Source organism: Phaethon lepturus, unplaced genomic scaffold, assembly GCF_000687285.1.
Source record: "Phaethon lepturus isolate BGI_N335 unplaced genomic scaffold, ASM68728v1 scaffold55812, whole genome shotgun sequence".
Lineage (NCBI taxonomy): Eukaryota > Metazoa > Chordata > Aves > Phaethontiformes > Phaethontidae > Phaethon > Phaethon lepturus.
This window is the reverse complement of record NW_010526651.1, coordinates 14,644-41,520: the sequence shown is the minus strand read 5'-3', so window position 1 is coordinate 41,520 and position 26,877 is coordinate 14,644. Positions and strand designations below refer to the sequence as shown.

General features: G+C 37.3%; 1 protein-coding gene across 1 annotated transcript in view; it reads right to left on the bottom strand.

Annotated features, from left to right (window-relative positions):
- Nucleotides 1-5,803: 5,803 nt before the first annotated feature.
- SLC16A10 (solute carrier family 16 (aromatic amino acid transporter), member 10) overlaps nt 5,804-26,877 on the bottom strand; it is a gene marked incomplete at its 5' end in the record, with an annotated part of 31,970 nt that continues 10,896 nt past the window's right edge. The window contains 3 exons of the mRNA XM_010283116.1: nt 5,804-6,494; nt 8,270-8,498; nt 10,988-11,131. Of these exons, the coding sequence (XP_010281418.1) occupies nt 6,259-6,494; nt 8,270-8,498; nt 10,988-11,131 (609 nt within the window). The remainder of the gene's footprint in view (nt 6,495-8,269; nt 8,499-10,987; nt 11,132-26,877) is intronic.

Sequence of the window (26,877 nt, the reverse complement as noted above, 5' to 3'; positions counted from 1 at the left end):
CGGCGTCTTGCCGTCCCCGTACTGAGAGGGCGATTAATTAAAAGCGCCCTTGTGAAAGCGGGGGGGGGGTACCTGCAGGCCTCACTGAACAAAACGGTAAGAATCACGCTTTAAAACAGATTAACAAATTCTAGTTGTTTAGGGTCCCCTTTTACAAGTAATACTTTTTTAAAATACTCAGCCTACCTCACAGCAGCGAGGCCCTACGGCAGCATAAGGCCATCAGCAGGCCCGGGCTCTAGTGTGACGCCAGCACGTGTCCCCCTCTACACCACCATGCCATTAAAGCTGGGCTTAGCTTCTCTCTCTTCACAGGGATAGTATAATGGGCACACAGTGACCATCATAGTCAGTGTTTTAATTTAATCCACAGTGGATTAATGTTTTTCAAAGTCTTTTTTTACATTTTTTGGTCAGAATCTCCCGCACAAGTCACGCTGCTCTCGCTGCAGTCCTGGTGGCTGCTGGCTCAGAGAGCGAGCAGGTGCTTCCCCCTTCCCCTCTGCTCCCACCTAACTTAAGGTTACAGGTACAGGACCTTGCAGACAACTCGGCATACAGGTCTTTGTCTTCTACAGTGCCTGTGTCATGTCACACTTGTAAATCTTGCCAAGGCACACAGAGTTGTTGGGTCTCCTCTTAGCTTATATTAAAACACTCATACAAGTTTCTACTACTTGTAGTTCACAGGCTTTTCAAAAGTGTTTCATTATTGCCCTTTGGCACAGAGGTGCTAACTTTCAGCATACTTGTTATTTTTAAGCCTCACAACTCAAAGATAATTCTAAGTTGGATTTTTTTTTGTTTGTTTTGAGAGTTGTTCAGAACAGAAATATACACTAAAATGTAACAAACATTGCATGCAGATTTTAGCAACCTAATCTTGTTTCCTCTGGCACTGGTTAGCATGTTGCAGGTACAGCTCCAGTTCAAGATAACCTGAGGGAAGGTACGTATACATTTTAAAAAATCTAGCTACAACAAATAACCATGGAAGATAACATTTAAATCGGGTTGTTCATAACCATGTTAGTATCTTTGCAAGGAGTGCAAAGTCTTACTATCAGTTATCTGCAGAATGCTGCAGAGTTTCTGTTCATGGGTCCACGGGTAGAGAGTATTTCAAATAAAATAATTTCAAGTATAAAATAACGGTATTTCTTTTCTGAAGTCATATACAGGTCACACCACATTCTAGCTGCTAGTATTTTGCCTTGTTAATTACTTTTCATCATAAATGCTGGTATAAAAATAGCTTCCTGAAAAAGGTACAAAAGTACTTGAAGTTTAGTCTACAAGCTTCTCGGTTTTGTTTTACAAACTTACAAAGAGGTTTTGTACCTCGAGAGCATACAAATGGCAGCAGCACTCAGGCTCTTACAAAGGTTTGGGGCATCTTTTTCAAATGTTGATTTGAAATACAAACAGTCCCAGGAGGGACTGGGAACGTCCCAGGAAGAATGGGAATATCTCCTCCTTATCAGATATGTTTAGTAAAGAAAAGGAAACATTTGGCCTTACTACAAAGGAAATGTGAATGAACTCCTGCGATTTACTGAAGTTGTCAATGAGGAAACTCTTTCATGCTGCCAAGGTAAGTCAAGGTGAAATTCGTAGTAGGCCAGTAAATGATCAAAGGTCCACTGAATTACACTGGCAGTTCATGAAGAAAAAAAAATACAGAATTCTTTTAAAATGCCACTCACATTTATGCTACCACGGTTTCCCTCCTTCTCTCAATTTTACTTCTGCCTTTTGTGAACGCAACTGTTCTGTAAGTTTGATATTAAACCCAGAATGGAAAACAGAGTAGATAAAATTTTCAGAACCATGTAACTCTGGAAGTCAGTAGTTTAGGTTTATAAGCCATTGGTCTTAAAATGGATCGCCAGCGTAATCAGAATTAAATGGGTTGCACTGTGTATTAATTCAGGAACAAATGTAATGGGGACATTCCAATCAGAATACAGCAGTAATAAAAGCTGTAAAGGCTTTATATAAAAGTCTGCACATGAGATTCAGTAATTATCAGAATATTATACAAAATTACTTTTAAAAAAAGACAAGTTTTACCAGAGAACAAAACTAAAAACGTGCATGCAGTAACAAACAGGAAACTTAAGAGCTACCATCTTTATTCTGATTGAGATTGATCACAGTTACTTTAGCACCATGAAAAACATTAGACATTCATTTCTTACCCTTCTAACAAAGCAGAACTTCAAAGAATGGAGTTAAGGCTACCAAAACATACATCCTTTAACATCAAAAACATACAAAATATGATGTCTATAAAGATACTTAAACATGTCAGTGTTATCAATATTAGCACACATTTTAGTATAAAATCACTGTAATCCTAGCATATGCAGTTCTGAAACATTAAAAAATGTTGACGCAGTATCTGTAAGATTAAAAGGCATACTAAAAGCATGCAAAAGCTTACATGCCTAGAAACTCACTGGCTGTCCGGAACTGTAATGGTGCTGTGCTTGTTGGCAGTGAGACACCCAAATGAAAATAATTACCTCTTCCCCAGCTGTCTCCCACATTATTCCAGTGCTACAGCTCCTGTAGTTAAATGCAGAATGTTTGTGTATGCCCTGGTCAAAATACATTGTATTCATATATACATACACACACTCTGTTTTAACATCAGAGGGTCAGTTCTGACAGAAGAGTTAAGATGCCTACAAGTCAGGTTCCCTAACACTTCCAGCTCCCTGGAGGGGCATCCCAGCCCCAAACAAGGCAGCACCTCTGCCCCCTGTGCAGGGAGGACGGCCAACCCCCTCCAGGGGGGCTCCCACGCAGCACAGGGAGAACGTGGCTGCTTAAGCTAACAGGAATAGTAGCACTGATTCCCATCCTTAGATGGGAATACTTCCTTTGGGGCTGCAAGGAAGCGTGGCCTGTCCCATTGGCATGTACTACCTGATGCAAATAGGCATTCTTGCTGTAAAGTGGTAGCAACTGTGTTTTTTACTAAATGAATGCTTCCATCACACCCTTATGATGCGAGAACTGCCTTCAGCACTCTTGTGAGTTGATTGAACCTCGCATCTCCCACTTCATAAAAACTTGCCTAGTCTATCAGGCTATGGCTATTCAAAGGTTTAATGGAAGGAAGATTGAGAATGGAAGGCTGAAAAGTGTTCTCCATACCCACTACGGTGTGCATCAGCTTGGACAGTCCAGTGTCTCCAAAGAGAAGGGGGGAATGTATATGCCAAGACATGGTGCATGAAGAGCCCAAGAAGAAAAGTGTCAGTTGTCTACATCATATGATACTGAACATACCCTGAAGGATGGCCACAGAATGGCTATGTCATCTTTGACTTGAGTAAGCCACTTAGGAAGGTCCGCAAGTGGTCACCAAAAGTAAACTTAAAAAAATTCTGTTAATGCTGAACAGACAAAGATCTGGATGAAAGCAATTCTAATGAAGAGTATGTTAATTTGAAGTCTTGGTTTGAGCCTTGTACAAGTCTTCTCACATGTAGCCAGCATAAATCCAACAATACTTTTTTTAATTATACGTTGTGTCTTTTTGCATAGCTTGGATGTAAATAAGAACCAGAAGGGTTTTCATTATTTCAGACTCTTTGCTGAACAGGATATATTAAGATTTGCAGGGATTTCATACCTACTGAAAAGACACAAGTGTCAGCCATACATAAAACCAACCCCTTGCTCAAAATTAGTCTTTGTTTCAAAATATGGTGTATTAAATTACAGCACAGAGTAGGACTGGAAATGTCACACTGCCATTTTAAGTGAACATCTTTCTACCCAATTTCTTCTGAAGTTTACCCCAAGAACATTTAATAGAAAAAAGACGATTACTCTGTTTATAGGATGGGAGAGCAATGTCTATGAAAGGTACTCTACGAACTGTTCTCGAGAGGGACACAGCTGAATGATTTAAGGGTTTTCTTGAATTAAGCTAGTATTTTAATTGTAGAATCCACCCCCAACAAGATTAAATCTGGCAAGTCAGGAAAATGCCAATTACATTAAGATGTCTGGTCACAATGATTTCCAAATTGCGTCAGTGATAAAAAGCAGCCTTCTTTTTCGTTAAAAACTCAAAGCTAAAACACATGAAATGTAAGATCTGTGATGAATACTAATTTTTCATAACAAAGCAATAGGAAACAAGAGGCTTTTGCCACACTTCTTCAACACTTTTTGCATTGCTCAAATAGAAGATAATACTGAGTAACATGTTCTACAGAAATACTCCAGACAACAATAGCATAAGCTGTTAACTTCATTGTTGTAATGAAGGCAGCATTTTGTAGTCATTTTAATTAACAATACTATGAATATATTACGGAAATTTTTAGAAGCACTTACGAGGTGCAGAAGCACAAGTCCCAGTGAACCTAAAGGGACTTGTTTTACAGACTGGGGTTTTTTTCCACCTCCAAGTCCCTCCCATACACCTCTAACATTTTAAGATTCAGTTCTTTTAAACCTCACTCATGTAAAGCAGAGATTGAAATTCTGCAATATAAAAAAAGGTATGGGCTCTGCTCTCCAGTAATTAGGATGCTTTGCACGATTATATTTTAAAGGACTTTTATGAGTTGATAGATGTAAACGTTCTAAGCAATAGTATTGCTAACAATCTTTTATATCACAAATGTGCATGGGCTTTGAGCAATTTACTAGAACGCCAGAGAAAGACAGATAAGAAAAATAGAAAAGACAATAAAGGCTGTAATTTTAAAACAATATGCCTCTATGGTTTATGTAAAGAACAGGTATTGTTACTAATTAAGAAAATGCGCTTCAGTGTGCATTTTGTCTTCAGATCACATTTGGATTACTCTTTGCTATGACACTTCTAAACAAAAAAACCCAAAAATTATTAGTATTGAATGGACCTGACATAAAGAACAACTAAGTATTCCACTGCATTGCTGATCCATATCCACAAATAAACTATGTACTTGGAAGTGTTTTATGATAAACTGAAAAGCAGTGTTTTCATCTCAAAGTATTATGCTTTCAAATATTTTTCAGAGAAAGGTTTTCAGAAATACCTGCTTGACAAACAGTACATAATACCTACAAATACATAAGTACTAGGGCCTTGTTTGAAATGTTAAGCAAGAAATAAGACATGCAAAGACATTTCTTCATAGTTGGATAAAATATGGAGCTATATGCTACACGCAGTTGAACACAGCTATAAAGACCTATAATAAACCTGTATGTTCACTTAGTGCAAAAATCTTTAATTGTTGAATGTCATTTTAATAGCTTGTGTATATTCCCACGTTAAAAACAACTTATTATTGCACTTAGAATGTATTCTTTAAAGCTGTCTTGGTTTTAAGAATAATAAAAGAACCTAACAAGTACAACAGAACAATTTGAAATTTAGTCTAATTCACAATACTGCTCCAAAGTATTACTGTCAATACAGTTTTAAAACTATCAGCTATTCTCAGGTTTAGTTGAAAAAAAAAATATATATATACACATATACATTAATAGTATTGCCTTCACCAAATTAAAAAAAAAATCTATGATTCAGCAGATTTACTTCTGAATGTGTTTCCACATACAGCTTAGTTTGAACATATTCAAAACCTGTGCCCGTCAAAAATTTCATCCTTAATATTCTTTGGGCTACTGTGAAAATGTGAATCAATGCAAAAACAGGTGAATGTTTACATAAACTGAGCAGGCTGGGGTATTTACAGAAAACAAAACAGATGTTTAATAATTTAGCTTTCTAGTGATTTCATCAAGAGTTAAGGGAATCAAAAAGATGCATATTCCTGTTCATGATATAGAATTGTAAGAGACTGTAAAACAGCGTGAGAAACTTCAAAAAAACGTATCAGTCATAAGAGCTACTATGTTTTCCAGTATAAACACCCACAGGTGTGCCTGCATTGGATGGGCCATAAAAGTTATTGAAGAATCCTGGGTCAGTAAACCAAAAACAGCTTTCACACTTCCAGAAACAGGTTATAACAAATTAGAAAAATATTCTCTTCACACACAGAATCACTACGCACGTACACACTAATGCTACGAAACTTCAAATACCTTGAGTTTGATTTCAAGCCACACTTTCAACGACTCATCCAAAAAAGTTCAATGGTATAAAAGATTCTTAAAGCAGTTTTGAAATTTGAACAATAGTCCAAAACTTCTTTAGTATCATATGGTATCTTCAGCCAAAAAGTACAAATCTAGCTTCAGCAGAAGGTCGGGCAGGTACACGAAAAGCAAGCATCAAAAACCAGATTCCATTTCTTTGACTGTTTTTTCTACAGTGTCCGACACCAAAGTGCTTTCGTTTTCCAGCATTTTCTCAGTAGTTTCTCCATCAACAGGCTTTGCTCTTCCTTTTAACTTCTGCCGTTCATGGACCCAGGGGATGAAACATAATACAGCACCGCCAATAATGGGAGGGACTCCAGCCAGGTAGAATGCTACATCATAGGTGCCAAGTTGATCGCGCAGCAAACCTGGAAAGAGAGAAAGTTGCCACTGATAAATAATGGGGCCTCAGAATCTACGTAAAACGTGTCTTTTCTTTGGATTCAGAAACTTGAGAGCTAGCACAGATTACTATAACCACTAATCTGACTACCTGAGGGCCAAATATAGGTATACTTAGGTAGAAAGGTATTCCAGAGTTGATTTAAAGACTCCAAGTAACTAAGAACTCTGTCACCACTCAACCGCTTAATTACCACCCATCATTAAAAACTATGTACCGTGTTTCCTATTTGAAAGTTACTAATTTCAGCTTCTCCAGCACTTGAATCTTGCAACGACTTGGAGAAATTCTCCCTCTTCTGGTAACAGTTGCCTTTGGTCAACGTGCCTCTTAACCTTATTCTAGGTAGACTGCATATATTGCATTCCTGGTAGCTTCTTACTAAAAAGTGTATTTTCCAAAAATTCACTGTAATTGCTCTCTCAAAACTCCTCCCATTAATCAAATTCTATTTAAGTATTAATAGCTGTGATAGTGTATGCAGATCAGGAATTGTCTACTCTATGCTGTTCTAGGTTTAAAATTTTGTTCTTTATAATGCTGCGTAGTTAAGTCTTACTAAGTATCTTTCAGTAGCATTCAAGTCCTTAGGGTAAATTATGATTGAAAATCATCAATGGTCAGGATTATAGCTTAAACTATTTCCATCTCCCAAAGAACTTACAGTTTTCATCTTCAAAACCTGTACTTTATTAAACAGTCTCCCATCAAAGAATGAAAAAAGCCAGTGTTCCTGCTTATAAGCAGCAATTAAAGTGACTGGAGCTTATATCCTCACAATTGTTTTTGTATGAGCAAATTTTGGAGTCCAATTCATTTTCAGATTCTAACTTGGAGTCCTTCTGTAACACAATCAACATAGAGGCTGTCACTTCAAATCCAGCTGGAACCCTATCTTTCTTTTGAGGAATGTTTTACATCTGCATAACTTAATAAAAAAGATTGAAGCAAACTTTAAGGAGTACTGTAAATTAATAACCCATGAGCAGTAGTTAAATTCACCATATATTCTGGAGCGCTTAGAGAGAAAGCTTCCAATGTAAATGCACTGCATATGATGTAGGAAAAGAAAATACGGAACAAAAAAGTCATGCAACCACAGAAACGTATTTCTGTTTCAACAGCATCCTGGCCTGTATCAGAAATAGTGTGGCCAGCAGGAGTAGGGAAGTGATTGTGCCCCTGTACTCAGCACTGGTGAGGCCGCACCTTGAATACTGTGTTCAGTTTTGGGCCCCTCACTACAAGAAGGACGTTGAGGTGCTGGAGCGTGTCCAAAGAAGGGCAGTGAAGCTGGTGAAGGGTCTGGAGCACAAGTCTTATGGGGAGCGGCTGAGGGAACTGGGCTTGTTCAGTCTGGAGAAGAGGCGGCTGAGAGGAGACCTTATCGCTCTCTACAACTACCTGAAAAGGGATGTGGCAAGGTGGGTGTTGGTCTCCCAACTAACTAGTGATAGGATGAGAGAAAATGGCCTCAAGTTGTGCCAGGGGAGGTTTAGATTGGATATTAGGAAAAGTTTCTTCACTGAGAGAGCGGTCAAGCATTGGAACAGGCTGCCCAGGGAGGTGGTGGAGTCACCATCTCTGCAAGTGTTCAAAAAACATGTGGATGTGGTGCTTTGGGACATGGTTTAGGGGGCATGGTGGTGTTCAGTTAACAGTTGGACTTGATGATCCTGAAGGTCCTTGCCAACCTTAATGATTCTGTGATTTACAGCTACAGACAATACCTACACTTACCCGCAATGGGTGGACCAACTGTCATAGGTATTGACATGAGTCCTAGTAGAAATCCGATGGCCTGGGAGACATCCTGAGCTCCAACAAGCTCAAAGGCAATAGGAGCCATAATGCAAATGAAGCACCCATCAAACAGGCCCATGAAGAGACAGACAGCAATGAGGCCTCCAAAGGCATGGCACAATGGAATCATCATAGACATCAGGCCAATAAAGAAGAATGAGGCCACCTAAACATCACCAAGGAAAAGAAATATAAGAACATACTGCATCAAATCAGCAAAGATAAAGGGAACAGATGAGCTTTCTTGCATTTGTAATGAATTGAATTGTCTGCCTGTATTTACTTTAAAATAAATATAAGCAGTCTCTATGGATTACCACCATCAGAAGTTGCATACCAAGACAAAAAACACACATATAACTGTCATGACATGCGATCAAAGAAATTCTACTACCCATTTCACAAGTTTTCAAAATGCATTTGTAATCAACTATCCTGTAGTGATTAAGTTCATTTCTCATGCACCAACAGTTTTTGAAAATTTATTCGCTCTGCTCTTTTCACAAATGAAAGCCACAAAAATATCAAAAGTTTAATGTAACTAAAATACTATAGTTAGACTTCTCACTGTTGTAATTTAAGCAAAAATATCAGTATTGTGTGTGATTACTTCAGGGTGCTTATATTCAGAGGCGGTATTTGAAAGTCTCATTCCAGTTTTTCCACGTAAAGGTATCTTGCTCTATTCCTGTAGCCATCCATACTTGCAAAGATTTTACATCATAATCTTAGATTAAGATTATTGTTTCTTTGTTGTATATTAAAGGAATAAAACTTAATCTTTTGGCAAAATGAAGCATTTGAAGAAAAAATAAAATAAAGAAGGTATGAGTTTTGCTTGTGCACCATCCATATGTCACCACAGGAAACCAATGTCCCACCTAACTGCACAAACACATTTTCCAAACAAGATATTTGTGCATTTGTCACTTGTAGATCATTAAAGAAAACCAAGGTCACTTAAAAACTACTAGACAGCACAATTTTTTGATGGAGAAGTAACATCAAATAAATTACTTCATTAGGAAAAATCTTGAAGCAGATAGCTAGATGGAACTTAATTTTCAGGACAGCATAACAATTCTTTTAGTACTTTCTTTAGCATACTAAAGAAAAACTGTCATGAAGAAATTCTCAGTTCTGTGTATCCTGATACAGAAAATACAATGTTATTTGAGATGAGTGTATACCTAAGTAGTACTGTGGTTATCTGTAGACAAAAAGTCTAAACAAGATATTGTTGACAAGATTCTTCGTATTATCATATTATGACACAAGCAGCAACTAAAACCAGAATCACTAAACTTTCTATCCAGAAGAGACAGAATGCATCCTTCTGTTACTAAAAATAGAATTTAATAAAGAAAAATCCAGCAAAACAAGTCCATAAGAAGGAATGCAGAAACAAAGATGAATGTTGAACTTGCTGGGTAGAACTGTTGTAAGTTGTTCAATTATGAGACAGTAAAGTTCTAAAAGGAAAAAGGTTTCATTTGCATTAGTCAAATTTAATTCTTAAATAATTTTTGCATGAGATAGGATAATAGTATGAACTGTTGGACAATCCAGAATAATATTTGAGGTGAATATTTGCTTTCCCTCAAAAACGCCAATTTGAAACAGGAGAGCTAAAGATACTGGGGCATGGCTTAGAAAAGTTAACACGTTTTTCCTGCTTAAAACTAGGGGAAGCCAACAGCACTCAAGCATCCTAGTTCATGCCCTAAACAAAAATCCATGGTTTTCAGTTCTAGCTATTCAAGGAAAAGAACAAAAAACGTTGTAGTTTTACTGCAAGTTTGGTATTGTGCTTTGTAAATCATGTGTAACATCTCAAGGCTGCCTTTTAATTTTTTATCTTAATAGTGACATTTCCTGAAAGTGTAACAATAGGTATTGTATCAATGCAAATGAATGGCATACAATCCCAGTCTCTATCATCAGGGAATCTGAATTTATGTAACTATGGCAACAAATACTCCATCTCCAGAAAGGTGATTCTTTCCTAAAAAGTTTTGTTTCAATACTGTAGTACAGATAATAGCCGTTAGATGTCTCCCTTGCTATTCATGTTAAAACTTCATCCCCAAGCTTCAGCATTTCTGGAAGCTGTGACTTTCTGCAAGTAACCTACTTCATTCAGCAGAATCTCCTCAACTAAGCATGTCTTATTGGCTTTACCAGTATGCACTATGCACAGAACACACCTGACACCAAATTATCACCTATCAAAGATCAAAAAGAGAGATCCAAAATCCTTAGCGAAGGAACACTGGAAAAAAAAATTAATCTTTCTGCAACCGCTATGAAGTCATGGGATAAAACAGGGAAAGCAGAATCTAGAGAATCCCCAAAGGTTTTCTCACTCACAAGCTAATGATTAGTAATTTCTTTCATTCCCAGTTGAAAACAGCCAGCAGGTAGTAGACATGTTTCCTTAGCATTAAAAAGATAACAAAAAAATAAAAATCAGAGATTCGTGAACTTTGCACCAAAGGCTCCTAGTATCAAAAACTATACATTGGATTTCCTAGAGTTCTTTAATTTCTCGAATTTGAATCTCCAATCAGTTAATTCTGCTTGCTTAATAGCACCTGCAACAAAAGCCTTCACAATATTGTTTGTATATTCCTTAAGAACAGTGTGAAGACATACCTGTAGATAAATTTTTTTTGCACCAGGAATATAATCTGCAACTCTGCCAAAGATCAATCTGCCAACTCCTGAAGTAATGCCCAGACACAGCAGAAGCACTTCTTCTGGCACGCTGTCACCAAATCTGTCTTTTACATGCTTCATCTGTTTAAAAAGTGTTGAGAAAATAAATTTGCTTTAGAATTAAAAGGAAGATAAACTTTAGAAAACTTGAGTTAAATAGAAGTAATCTGTGAATCTCAGACTTACAAATACGGCTACAACTAACTTACAAATAGGGTGAACTACCTTACTCTGCTTTTATAGGTTTCAGAATAAGTTTTGCACTGGCTTATCAGTATTAAGTACAATTCAATAAAAACAATCTGAAAACATGTTGATTTATTCACAATTAAAGAACTTAACTCAAGCAAAAAACAAGGCTGCATGTAATACCAAGAAAATAGAAGAGAACCCAGAAGTCTTCTCCGCAGCCACACTTAATTTATTCGTCATAGATTTAACATAACACAGAATGCACAAAGGACGTCTAGAACTGGTTGCTTCACTGGCCAGGGCACACTCTCAGGTCTGTAGGTACTGAATGATTAATGAGTATCACCTACATACTACCAAACTTTTAAGATAGCTCTGGGCAGGAGCAAGAAGCAGAGGGGCAGAGAGCTGGAGACCAGACAGTCCAAGTAGGAGAGGTCCCTCCAGACTGCCTCATCCTGACATCCAGGATCACCATGACATCCAGTGGCAGGGAGGAAGAGGAGCAGGAACCACCTGCAGTGTCAAATACAACAGCAAGCACTTCCAGGAGAGGGTGCAGCTGCAGCAGCAACGAATAGGGCAGAATGGAAGAATGATTTGTCAGCCACTTCAACCTAAAGAGCTAAAGCAACTGACCAACAGTCCTGACAGTAGACCATCAACTACAATGTGATGAACTACCAGTGTTAGTAATTCTAACCTTTCAAGACATATTAAAAAAAAAAAAGTCATAAGACTGGCTTGACCAACTTGATGGGTTTGGAGTTTTTATATTCTTTCTGGTTCCACAGTGGTTTTTGTTTGTTTGTGGGTTGTTGGTTTTGTTTTGCTTTTTGTTTGTTTCATTTTAAATCAACCATGAAGACCAGAAATTACCCATATGAAAGATTTTTTGCACACTTTAAAACACACTTGCCAGTACCAAATATGCCAAAGTGAGCATTAGAAGATGTAGAAATCATTTGCACAGTCCTGCGACCTCTGTGCTCATAACTAGTTCCTAACAAGATGTACAGACTTAGAGGTGTTGAGAAGCAAATAGAACAAACTGATTTTAAGTAAAGATGTAGTAAAACCATTTGAAAGACAAGGTGACCACAGGCTGACAGACCTGGATAGCAGAAGTTGCACACCTATTTCTGCTCTTAATTCTGATTGTGTGAGAGCACTTCAAACTAGAGAACCCCTATTTTCCTATCTAGAATGGAAAAGTTCAGTTTTAGTAAAATACTTCTACAGCAAAATAGTCAAGATTCTTTCCTGTCCAGAGTGTTAGTACACAAGCAGAGCCTTTTTCCTGCCCACATAAATGGGATTTTCTGAGTGATGGCAATTTTCTTAAGTATAAAATCAGTTGGGTTTTGTTTACATGTCACAGAAAGTCTATTAAGTCTAGTATTAATTTGTCCAATATAATTGATTTTGTCAGAAAGGAAATAAAAAAATAAGGGTTAGTACTTTTGTTTTTGAATAATAACTTCTAACCTCAATTAAAGACAGATGCTTGCTCTTTCCATTTTCAAGGTTTTTTTTTTTCTTTGCTTTTTAAGACACATTTGGGAATAGAATCTGATGAAATTTTTCTTCTGGAATGATATGTACACATAAAAGATAAGTTGTTCTATTTATTCCCTTTCTGTCAAACGTGAGAAGAGGAAAAGCTGACTGTTTTCCCACCCCTACCTTTACATGCCTGTCAGCAACTGCTGGCCCAGACAGTGAGAGAAGCCAAGGTATTTTCTGCCATTCTCGTCACCTGTTCAACTTCCATGTTTCTGCAGCCTCTAGCTTGTTTAATTAGGAGACCTGATTCATCCACGCCCTGGAGGCTTTTCAAGAGGTAAGATAAAGCTCTGCATCTAGATAACTATTAACCTTGCATCTGCAGCTGAGTAACTGAATTTCTCAAAGCAGCACGCTGAGGGTGAAATGCTGTCCTCTTAGATCAATGGGGGAAAATACCAATTCAATCAACTCCTTAAAGGAGGAAAATAACTGCTATGGATCTCAATCTTCAGATATCTAAATGAGTATTTTTATTTCTTTTTTTTTTTTTAGCTTTCACACCTCTTAAGCACAACATAACCTTAAAGAGTTTCCAACTAGATGGAAGGAGCGACTTTTTCCCCAGGAGGGAAATAGGCACAGGTTGCACAGAGAGCTTGTTCAGTCTCCTTGGTTGGAGGTTTTCCAGACCCAAGTGCACAAAGCCCTGAGCAACCTGGTCTGACCTCAGAGCTGGCCCTCTAATCCTTAACAGCATAATCAATCTTCAGTGATACAGTCACTAAGTAAGCTGTAACAACTGAATATCTGAAAATACAATGATTCAGGATTAATTCAGTAAGTGCCAAGTCATGGATTTAGACATTTCTTGTAACTATAGGCTAAATATTTTTATTTATGATGAAGAAGCTCAAATGAGATTCGGATTTCCACAGATTTTTAGCTGATAGAAATACTCAAAAATCCCATGATGGGCAATTACTTGTGAACCTTCTCAGGCAGCATCTCATGCATTAACACTCTTGTCATTGCAGAACTATACAGGCTATAATTATATGACTCTAGGCATTACCTACAGCAGTCAAGTGGGGAACCAGGCACACAGACACATCAAAGACCAAAGCACTTCCCTATGGGTTTTGTCTGTTCTCAGTAATGTAGCTAGCTCTTCACTCAGAGCTGGGTGCATGTCTGCTTTTTCCAAATGTAGAAAAGGCCTGTAATTTTGCCTGAGCCAACCAGTGCAAGATTTTCCAGACTAGTACAGCCTCTTTACTACTTTAAAATAAGTTATCTTTGTACAATCCAATTTTCCAAATCCAGGCATAGACAGTGGACACTTATACCTAATAATAGTAACTAATAATAGTAATGCATCCCTGGCACCAGCATTCTACTTTATACCTTGCTCTCTATCAGGGTAATGCATACAAACACAGATCTTCTTGTCCAAATTCTCATTACTGTTCAGATGAGACTAGAAGATTAACCACTTGGTAGTGGCTGGAATGCTTTCACATACACTGCTTTGGCTAACCTCTCTCCATCCAAACAAGACTCAGATTTTGCCAAGATCTTCCACTCAATGTACATACACTTCAGCTATATTCATGCACTGAATCAAAGAGAGCAATCTGTGCGTAGCTGGAGTTCCTTTTACCAAGCACAAAGAACCTGAATCTGAAAGAAGCAGTAATGAACTAGTAAGAAACAATTCTTCCTCTGTTGATTTCCTCCTGTGTCTATTCCATTTTAGGAATTCCCAATCAAGTAAAACTTTAGTAGGCTAAATGCAATGCAATCTCTTTCTCACTGAAAGAGATGGCCAACACCAATATATAACCTGGAAAAGTTAAATTTTAAACACAGACACCCAAAATAATTCTAGACTTGTATGATGTATGAGACTTAGCCATCAATCTAAGTATGGCAATACCTCCATAATTTATTGCTTTGATTATTACTACCATGGTCTTCAAAAACCCATTCAGTATTATTAGAAGACATGATGGCCTTGTCATTCCATCTCTCAAGATATTTTTTTCCCCCTCCAAGCTCTAAGTGCAAAAAGGCAAAAGACAAAAATTAACTAAGCACATGTCCAAGTAAGGGTATTAGCAACTGACAGGACACAACTGGAGTGAGTACATGTAGAAAAATTATACTGGTGCTCATCTTCAAGACTACAATTAGATCCTCAAAATTTCAGAAAACTAAAAGCTTAGGTTTATTTCACACACATTTCCTGAGAAAAGAACAGCCTTACTAACAATGTACAGATCTTTCTGTGCTGTTAGTGCCATGACACAGCAGCCTTCCTTCAATGAACAAATCAACCACATGCCTGAACAAACCAATTCTTTTGAAGGCCTAGAGAAAAGTGCTAACTGGTGCCCTGATAAAGTTATATTAAGAATTTTGCAGGGAACTGTCCTGGAAAATTGAAAGTTTCAGGATATGCTGAAAAACAGAGCATAAAGTAACTCTGGACAAATCACTGTTTATTCTCTAGCATAAGGACTCACCACAAAAGGGCAGGGAGAGTGGTGGGTGTAAATCAGAGAAAGAAGCTTCATTGCCAAAGAACTGTATGCTACTAGGCCCAGGGAAGATCATTTAATGCAAATACGTTTCTGGTCCAGACTCCACCAAAGAAGCTTTTACTGATGAGCTAAAAACTAGTAAACAAACCAGCAACTCCTGACTCCTGAACATTGACCAAAACTATGATCTTCATGTTAAGAGTGTTAAGAGACATGAAATAGCATTACTAATACCTAACGCAGATCCATTTTTAAAGAGCGTATCATCATCCTGAGATGGCTACAGTAACTTCTTTTTAGAAGTGTCTTCACATGACGAAAATATGCATTTATACATCTTCAAGATAATTCCTGTTTACATACTTGCCACAGCAGTGATAAAACCTCTTTCTCTATCTGGTCAATGTAATATACATAAAGAAGAAGGAGAGAATTAAAGAAACAAGGTGATCATTACATGGCAATTGGGAAATTTTCTATTATTCCACCAATTGAAGCAGATTAAACAGAATAATCCACACATCATAACGATACACAACAAGTATAAACTGAATTTCTTAAGTAAAACTGAACATAACCATTAACAGGTTAACTGTTAAGCATATTTAACATTAAAAAGATTAAGAATTCAGATTAATAAAAACTCAGGTTGACAATTACATAGTTAAAACAGTTTGGGTTTTCCCCCAAAAAATAGCTAGCCCTGAAGAAAATTGCCCTAAACAATAAAAAAATAAAAACTCAGCACTGTTAGTGCTATCTTTAAGAGCATGTGAAGGATGAGTATGATCCCAGAGATAAAAAAAGGCAGACAAGAGCATAAAGCTTAATTGAAGAAACCAAGACAATGGTTGTTAACCAATAAACAGTTTTTCTACTGAGGATCACAAAAGCTAATCATTTTTAAAGCAATTCAACCCATTCTCAGGTCTTGAGACAGTGAATGCCAATTGGTAGGCCTGAAAGATATTCAGGGAATAGTGCAAGAAAGCACACTGGGGACTGAGAAAAGCCTGAAGCAGGGGGGACAGCCCTTACACTGCAGCACAAGACAGTCCATGACTTCTGCTCTTTCCCTCTTCTGCTTCACTTCATCTCTCAGGATATTTTCAGGTCCTGTCCTCCACTAATAGCTCTTAGAGGTGCCAACAGAGACTGGATCCCGCTGGAGCCACAAGAGACAGCATAAAGAAATGGGCACAAGGATCCTGGGGGGTTGGTGTGGCTTGGGTTGCAGCAGCAAGATGGGTAAAGCACACACGTCTGGGGAAGCTTACAGTGACTGAGAGCAAGGCTGAGGAATAAAGCCAGGGATATGCAAGAACTGAAGTGTTACATACACATGAGGATTGCGAGTTAATTGTCAAACAACTTACTCTTTTAAGCAGTTTTTCAGTTCACTCTCATTTGTGACTACAATCCACAACTTAGTCTTAGTTCTATCAGTCCCTTGTGGCCCTAAAGCAGTGTTTCCTGGGCCCGTCTTATGCTCAAAACTCAACTAGCCACCAAAATGTCCAAAATTAGCTACTGTCAGCAAGTCCTAGAGAGTTACAGGTCAATCACATTAACCTGAATTTCCAGAACAGCAGAAAAGGAAACAAAACCAGAACTATTCATAAACATCTAACAGGCAATATCATAAGCTAAGGATCAACATAGATTTGTGAGAAAACAAACCCTAATTTCTCTCTATTACATGGTAGGTAGCAAACCATGACAACAGAGGGAAGCACAGATGTAACAATTTCTGACCTTGGCCAGTGTTTTGAAATTCTCTCCAAATATAACAATTCTTATGAGCCAGTTTGGAATACATGACTTAAATGGAACAACTGTAAAGATGGGTGTTCAAATGTTTGGAAAAGTTATTTTTGATTATTTATTCGTTGCTAAATTGATATGCCAAGGGCAGCTCCATAAAACCCTGCCAAAATCTACCACTTTAACATTTTCATTAATGATATGGACAGTGAAATAGAGAATAAACTTACTAAATTTGCAAATTACATCAAATGATGAGTATTGCAGGCACTGTAAAGAAAAAGACTGGAATTCAAACTGATCTTGGCAACCTGGCATCTCAGTCAATAGTGTGAAATAAAAATGATTAATTTCTATAAAGACATTATGAGGTAAATAATATTCAAAAACACTACATGAGGTAAAAATCAGATGCATGAATACAAGATGGAAGAATGATCTGGCAACAGATCTTTAGAAAGGTAACTACAGGTGTAGCAGATTAAACTTCAGCATGTTCTAATATGTCACCATATTGCAAAAGTAGTAGAATATGTATCAATTCATGACACAATGTGACCTTCACATACTGCTCAATATCAGTAAGGCCTCAGCTGAATTATGTCCTATTTTGGTCATTACTCATTATTAAAGACAGGGCCCATCTATACAGAATCCAAAAGAAAGATCTGGCAATGAGCAGAATTTTGATATGCATGACTTATGAAAAAAGATTTTAAAAAGAAATATTTTAAAAGATCCTTTACCAAAGTAAGTCTATACTCAAAAACCTGTAAATTTGATAATGTGCTAGGGTACCTCCAGTCTTATTTTCTATGATTCACGAAGTGATTTGATGGATGTCTTAGTATAGTCAAATACATACTTACTGAATGTTATAACTTGAAAACTTTTTTTTTTAGCTCTAGAGCTTGGTAAAACTCTGCTGCACATTTGATCAAAAGTAACCTTATGACTGAAGGAAGCAATTTCCTGACATAACCACTTAAGTTTTGGAAGCATAATATAAGTAATTCTTTTCAAATCATTGTGTCATTTACCAATGTGATAAAGTGTTATCAGGTTATAACTTATGTAATTAAAACCAAGCATATTATATTATACGCTATGATTAAGAAATTATGGAATATCAAAACAATAGATTAAGATATCCTGTACAAATACACAAAGTAATGAGAAAATACTTCACTAGCCACTGATGATTAACATTGTATGTACTGGACTTATTAAAAAACCACTTTGGCTAATTGTTGTAAACACAATTTAAGATGGCTTCTCAAAGCTGCTAGTAGAAGTGAAGCAACTAAAATCTAATACAGCAAGTTCATCCTCTTTATAATATTAAATTAAAAGCTTATAGTATAGATTTATTTAGCATACTTAAGTAAAATTTTAATACAAGTCTGCTGCTACACACCCAGTTTAGTCTTCCTCAACTTCAAAAAAGAAAAATACATTTATTGTATCATTCTGTCTAATGATGATAATGCCTTCACCTTGACTTCCAAATAAACAAGGTCAAATTTTGTTAGCCTAGCTTAAAAATAGAAGTAATAAAAGAATAGTGAGAAGAGGAATATAACAGCATATGCTATTTGTCCAGAAATAAGTACAAAGATATGCTAACAAAAGTGGTATTTTTTTAAACTAAGAACTGTTAGTAGTTATAGTTACTTCAGTTAAATACCTAATTTCCTTCCTTATTTTTGCCTAAATTAGACATTGCTGGAAATACTACAAACATTTCATACAAAGCATATATTTAGTTTCTGACAATACAGTTCAGCAAAGCTGAAGGTAAAATTACATGGGAGGACAAGTGGGACTAACTGTTTATTGACCAATTAAATGAAGTAGTAAGTGGAAAAAGGGAAGTGCTAACACCATTATAATACAACAAGCAAGACCCTCATTAGAATATTGTGTTAGCTACAGCATTTGCATGTCACAAAAGGATGTCTTCTCAGTGCTGAGCTTAAGATGTCTGCCTTGACCAGCTAGTCTGCCTAACTGATTACAGAAAAAAAAAAAAAAAGAAGATTCTTTGAGAGGCAATTCAGAAGCCTGGCCTTGATGCTCCAAATTGCTCTCTGGAGAAGCTTCTTATTCTTTGGACCATAAGGACTAGTCAGTCAAACTAAAGGTCTTCAAGTCAAGTGAGGTGAGTACCCCTCAGCTTGACAAATGTTTTGAAAGACAGCTACAAGACTGATTCAAGGTGTCTGGAATCTACCATACTGAAAAACGTATCAGGAGAAAGCTCGTGTTCTGTAACTACTCAGACAGGAAGATACTCGACAGGAAGATGACAAAGGTAAAGAAACACTCAAAGCTGGACTAAAATCAGAATGAAAATAAGTGTTTATTTGCATGAATGGAAGTAATTAACCAGCAACAAAAAGCTTTTACAAAACGATGTGTTTCCATTTTACAAAGAAATGCTTGTTACCTCAAGTAAATTTTTCAACTCACCAGTAGAACTCAACAGTAAGATTACCAGACAGGATTGTATGACTCACTTGTGTAAAAAGAAAGCAGCTTGTTACAGTAGCCCTTCCTAAAATGTACAAACATAAAAGATTGTTCTTCAAGATAGGTAAGAAATACAACATAATAAGCAACTAACTTGGAGTTAACTGGTTCGTAAAATAGGGATCCATTCATCTACCTATCTGTTACCATGCTACTGCCAGCTTCTGAGACAGTTTTGACTTCCTTTCTCCACAACAGAATTTGTGCTACTTTCATTAAGTCTCTCAGGACTAGACTCCTTAAACTATAGGACTTAGGTGAGTAAAATCAAAACAGATTCTCAAACTTGTATTCAGCTGCCACATAATTCATCTGTAACACTTCAGAATTAGAGATCTACTTGTGGGCATGGTCATAATGACCTCAGCTTTCACAGAGCTGGGTGAAGTGCCTGTCTCATTCTACTGGGAAACACAGAAGAAAGCTCTCACAGGAGTCTCCATTCTAGATGGAAGTCCCAAACACACTGCACCAAATATCTACCAGATCAGGGCCCAGAGAAATTGCATCAAGTAGACATATCTTCATTTAGAACACAACAAAAAGATGATAGTGATAATCTCCTCTCCTTATACAGAGATATAGTCCTTACTCGGGGGACAGACATTTATGTTCAGTTTTCTTTCCTGCCTGGAGCAAGCCCAAACCACCTCTCCCTTTTCCTAGGAAACATTCTGCTCAGTAGTAATGACAAAGTTTAACTCAATCATTGGAAAAGAACCTGAAAAACAGCTCACAGCTTGACAATTCTTGGCAGTCAAGTGGAAAGAGCTAGGTTCCAGGGTTTCCCTCAAAGGAAAATTCAAGATACATGGAAAGAAATTCAGAAGTCTGAACAGGATTTAAAACACAAAGAGGATTTTTATACAGCTCTTCTTGGAGCAGAAACAGTACACAAAAATTGGTCTGTGAGTGAAGAAAGGTTCTTCACTTAAATTTTGGTGATTACTTTTCTTTACTCTGTATAAAGATAGCAGGAAAAAAAACATTAATGTGATTTCAGGCTTCTGGGCACTTGTAGAGCTTGAACAGTTTAGTTCAGGTCAAGATGCTTCAAAGCATCCAAAGACAGGATGCTGAGTTTACCATTAAAATAGCATTAAAAAAAAAAAAAAGAGATAATACACTTTGCAGTTTAATCTGTCTTTGACCTATATGCTCTGCTTGCTATCAGAATAGTTGGTATTATGCAAGAGTACATTAACTAGTGTGCTGTTAGAGACTAATACAAAGGAAATCACAATGTAACTCAGACCTTTCAATCTGCTAGTATTGCACACAGACCTGAGGAAGACTGCTTTGCTCTTATACATCTTATTGTTTGTACCTGAGTATAGCTACTACCTAAAATATTTTTTGTAAACTTTCATTTAATTTTACTTCTAAAAACCAGAAAACATTTGTTTTATTCTTTCCAGTTTCTATTCTTTCTGTACTTATGATTTTTATGTTTTCCAGATCAGTACTGCAGAAGTTTAAATATGCTTTCATAACAATTACAAGTATAAAGTAGGAAATAATTTATTTCTTTTCCCACCACCACCCCCAATGTCAAAAGCAGACAATCTAGCCAAGAGTAAATACTGCCAGATCAACATTGAGGAATAGTGGGAAAGAAATGCGTACACAGGATAATTACAGAAGTGGATAAAGGGGGAAAATTTCACTAACCTGGGCAGTCAAACTGCAGCAGATGTTGAGATCTGAAGGGAGATAAATGCAAAGATTAGAAAAGCAAGTAAAGCATGGGGAGCCACTGAAGATTTGGGGTCTCAGAGATAACTGCTTAATAATTACATCGGACCTTTACAAAACCAGTGCCTTGTTAGACTTCTGTTGGAGACAGAAATATGGTAGATTAAGTGGATGAAAAAGGTAACAGTGATAAAATTGACAGCTATACCTACAATTTTAACTTTTTTAGATTATCTACAGATTAGAGAAATATCTGTTTTACACAGTTATCTGTTAGTACTGGACATAATTTTAAAGATACTATCCTATCATTACAAAACAGACTAACAGCAGATTCTGGGAAATAAAAGATGTAGGAGACTTCAGACAAATGACTGATGTAGGAGATCTGAAGAAATGAAGAGGTTTCTTGAACAGCAGGCCAGAAAAAGCAAGTGAATGTAGTAATGGAGGCTGATTTTTTTTCTAGTTTGAGTAAAAAAATCCACACATACCAATTAGATATTAAACTTCACACAACATATTAAAGGGAGCAAATTTATGACATAATACAAGTGGTTCACCAGAGACAGTACTTACCTTACAAAAACTGAATTTCTTCAAGATGCGCTACCTGTATGCACTTTACTGTGGATATGCATGTGTTTTACATGTTTAAGTTTAGAGATTTTTGGTTACTGGAGTCCATACAGTACACATCATACTTTTAATCATGCTTTGCACTCTGACATAAAGGACAGCATTTATATCTGTGCTTCTATTTGTCTCAGCTGTGGAATCCAGGAGCATAGGACTTATAGGGATAAGAGAGGTGCAGGGTTAGGACTGTACATGCAGAATGCACAACCTGAAGAGCTTCACTTATTGCAAGGTATTTAACTCCTTTCTACACACTGCCTATGTGGAGATGAGTACTCTTGCAAGGATAGCAACTAAAACACTGGTTTCTCAAATGAGGAGTCTAATCTAGAGATATCACACCTGACAATATCAGTAGGAGCAACATCAGTAGGGGAGGCTTGAAGAGTTACAAAAAATATTTGTAAGCCATGGGTGTTGGTCTCTTCTCCCACCTAACTAGTGACAGGACGAGAGAAAATGGCCTCAAGTTGCACCAGGGGAGGTTTAGATTGGATATTAGGAAAAGTTTCTTCACTGAGAGAGTGGTCAAGCATTGGAACAGGCTGCCCAGGGAGGTGGTGGAGTCACCATCACTGGAAGTGTTCAAAAAACGTGTGGACATGGCGCTTCAGGACATGGTTTAGGGGTCATGGTAGCGTTGAGTCAATGGTTGGACTTGATGATCTTGAAGGTCTTTTCCAACCTTAATGATTCTGTGAATGTTATGGATGATGACTTGGGTCTTGTTGGGCAGAACGTCAACTACTGCAGTGAGATTCATCCTGACTACCCTATAGCTTGTCCCAATACAGCAGCTCAGATCTGCTTGGTGAATCTTAGGTGGTTTCTATACTCTTCCTATTTTCCAGTATAATCCTTCATAATGACCCAAAGCTTTTGCTTGCAGTTTACAAGCAAAAAATGGCTATTTTTTTGAATGGGCAGAATAGAGACCATTTTGTCCTTAATAAATAAGGCCTTTCAGAAACCAGGTACATGGAAGTGAATACAGTTTTCAAAGCACACAGCAAGAATTTCAGGTAAGTTCCTAGAAAAAACGTGGCTACAGAGGATCTCATGAAGGCTTGGCTCTTCATTTCTCCAAGTTGATTGCACAGGAAGACAGTTTTTATTGGCACATATTCTAGGGGGCAAAGGTTCAAACATTGAATTTACACAGCGCAATCTTATCTCTTATTAACAAAAACAAGGTACATCACTGATACAGAGGGAGAAATGGGTAGACACAAGTCAAAATAGCTGGCTGGTAAAGAACAGAGCTGAAGGACAAATCATCCTCGTTCAATTTAAGGCAGCAGTTCAAGGTCATAAAACAGTTGTAGAATAGTTAAATCACATGAAGGCAAGGATCTTACACTGGAGGGGGTCAAATCTGGCAACAAAAATCTGCATTATCTACAATCTGTATGAGCAAGCCCTCCTGTTCATTATGTTGTTTACAGAAAAAAAGGATTTTTCTTAGCTAAAGAACAAAGGATCAAAATGGATGTTCCAGCAAAAGATAGGAAGTATAGACCAGTAGACCGCACTATCTTTTTGTCCAAGGACAGACTATGTGGGCACAGCATGAGACCCAGCAACTTCAAAGTAAAACACAGAAGATCTGGAGACAGACTAAGCCACACAGAGGACAGACTAGTATTTATCTCAGCTGTCTGATTTTATGATACAGACTAGAAAATTAGTTTGTTTACATGCATTAAAAAGTTCTTATGACTAAAAAGTACTTTAGAGAGATTCCAACCATCTCCATGCCCCTCCCAAGAATAAAAATGTGTCTTGTTAAGATGGTGAAGATTTTGAACACAGTTTAGCTTCCATCTGAGAAGCAGACTGCCTAAATGTTTTAGCCTTTAAGTGCCCATCATCTGTTCTGATGAAATATATCAGAAATGCATTGCTTTAAAGCTTCCCTATATAGCAGAAGCACCATGACCTTTTTCTCTGGTAACAGAAAATACAACTGCAGTATCGCCCACAGCTATCTTTAAGCACAGAGGTTGTCTAGAGAACGGATTCATAAGTTCTGAAAGACCGTCTACATTTTGAGAGCACTGTATCTGTCAGTAAAACCCCAGTAAACTAGTTGCCCTGGATGTCAAAAGGAGGTCCCCCACAGACACTTACTAAACTCTTACAGAATTTCAAGAAGGCAAAAGCATGTATATTTAAAAAATACCTGCCTGTGCAACAGGCCAACCTTCAACAGCCCAGATGTGATCACAGATGTAGCCTGGCACATGGTACCATGTACTTTTTCACCGTTGTGTTTTGATCTGCAGGCCTGAACAAGTTCTAGAACCTACTACAAGAGAGATACGCCCTTGCAAATCAGGAAATCGAAGAGCCCACCATAACCTTCATTATGCCAAGGGAAAAGGTTTGACTTCCAAGGGTTTAAAACCCCTGTCAACCCTGTTAAATATTTCACCACTAAACATTTTCTGTAGAGAAGATCTGTCTTAGTCAGCTGCCTCAAAGACCTGGGTTAAAAATCCTCAAAGCTGTCAATAATTCAAATGACAAGGGCCCTGGTATTGTTAATGGTTTTGACCTAACAAGCCAAGGAACTTCACACATACGGTAATATAATGGAAATGTTGAATTCTGAAAGTTAAGACATAAGAACCAGTCTCTCAATTACATTTAACTCCAGTTTGCAGATGAACAGGTTTCCCCAAAACTGTTTGGGGATGTTTTGCAGATAAAAGTGAGTAATTTCCTATTTCCCCAGAAACTTCCTATTGTAAAAGATATCATTGGAAGGACAGCTAAAAGACCATGGGAGATAATGAACAGGAAACAAACTGAACTGGAAGGATTACCCAGATAACAGGGAGCCCAAGATGACTAGGTATGCTGGGTAATGAAGACTCAAATGCTCAAAATGGGCCAAGTCGTTTCCAGAGGAAACACAGCAAGGTACTCAATCTGTCACAGCTGTTTGTGGCCTGACCAGAGCAGGAGATTAGTGGCCTGGTAAGAATGCTCATCATCACTGGCACTTCTTCCCAGACATTCCTAAGGTCTATAAAAAGAGAAGGCGGCTAAACTGATTGCCTTCATGCAAGATATAATACCATGGGGAGTAAGGAATCTCCTCTGAATTCTTCCAAATATAGTGTATTCCTGGTTTTCATACAGCAAAGCACAGCACCACAGAGGACATACACTATCATATTTTTTTATTTCCCAGTGAAAAACAGCTACACAGCATCCACTGCTGGCAGCCAGGCTTGTTTAAAGGCTAAACCTTCACTTCATTGTTACAAAGCTTCCCCAAGAATCTGAAAAGGCAATTTACCACCGGAGTCAGCAAATTTCATATTTTCAAGTACGACACCAGCAGAGCCTGAAAGTCTGTACCTAACAGTGGTCGTGGGGCTGCTATATCTTTCTGGAATAACTTTTAGCCAGCCAGCTGCTTGGAAGCCTCTCTACTTTTCATTGTGAGATGCATTTTCTTTTCCAATACAATTGATGGAAAGGCTTAGAGCAGAGTCCAAGGTGATGCTTTGTTTCTCAGTGGCAGTATCTACCTATTTTTTCCAAGCATTAAGTCTGCAATCTCACTTCCCTGTTCCCTGGAGGTCCAGCTGAACCTACTCCTGGCACATGCAGATTCAGAGAAGCAATGAGACACTGAATCTTCAGTATCTACCTATGGAGGAGAAGAAATCTAGTATTTAAATCTGTCTCCCAAGACAGATTCTCCCAAGGAAATTGTTGGAAAAATTTTTCCGCACACCATTTTTTCCGATCTTGAATACGAAGCAGACAGATACAGAACACATGCATTCCACATAGCTACTGCTAACCAAAAATCTCTACATATGCAAGTATGTATCCATCATGGAATATGAACGTGGATAAGCATCAAAAGGAAAAGTCAGATTTACACAGTAAATTAAGAAACAGGCAGCAAATCAGGGTGACAAATGTTGAAATCTATTTTTCCTGAGCTATTCTGAAGTTTTAAGAGTACGGTCAGTGTTATGGTAATTTTCACATTGCTTAGCAATTAATGGGTAGCTTTGCGTACAATAGCCTATAACCGTATTTAAACAATAAGCCTAATTTTCAAATAGATCCAGGCATCCTTTCAGAGTACATATTTTCTTTATTAAAAAAATATTTAGACTTAGAAAGGTAAACTTTATTAATACACATTTTTGCTGCATTGTCTACCATCCAGCTGCTTTTTTAAAAGTAAAACACGTAATAAAAATTTGCACTATTTTGTTCAACTATTCAGTTGTTCAGTTCCATTTTTTCATCCTGCAAGGTGTCAAATACTAAATAAGACAGGACCTATCATTAGCAAGAGATATTTAATAGAAGTAACTGCTAAACCAAACTCTGTCTGTCTTTAAAACTGAATTAGAGATACTGTAAGTGTCCCAAGACAAATTACTCCAGAACTGAAACACTGCACTGAAAGTATCAAGATTATATTCTCAGTCCTACCAGTATTTCTCATAGTGGCTGAATATTGCTATACCAAAATACACCACAACACTGGCCCCTTTTTTTGTAAATGTGTCATAATTAATATAGTCCTAAACTCATACTGAACCTTAGTTACTACTTAGGAAAGACTAAGCAGTGACAACATCCATTTTAAGCAGTATTTCTTTTCACCCTGCTAAATAAAGCACAAAAAGCAACAGCCTATCTTTTAAACTACCTAACATGTGACCTTATATCAAATTTTAAGAGATTTTATGTAACAAGCTCGTAAGAACTAAAGGGGTATGATCCTGATTAAGTACATACTTTTTTAAAGAGTAAGAGAACAGCACTAAACACTTAGCAGTAGACCGATTCTCGAAAAACAGAAGTTCTCTTTTTATTAGCAGAATAAGCAAAGGACAAGTGGCACAGAGACTAGGTATACTTTCTTTCAAATACACTTAATCATTTCCTTGTGAGATATTCCTTATTAAAAAC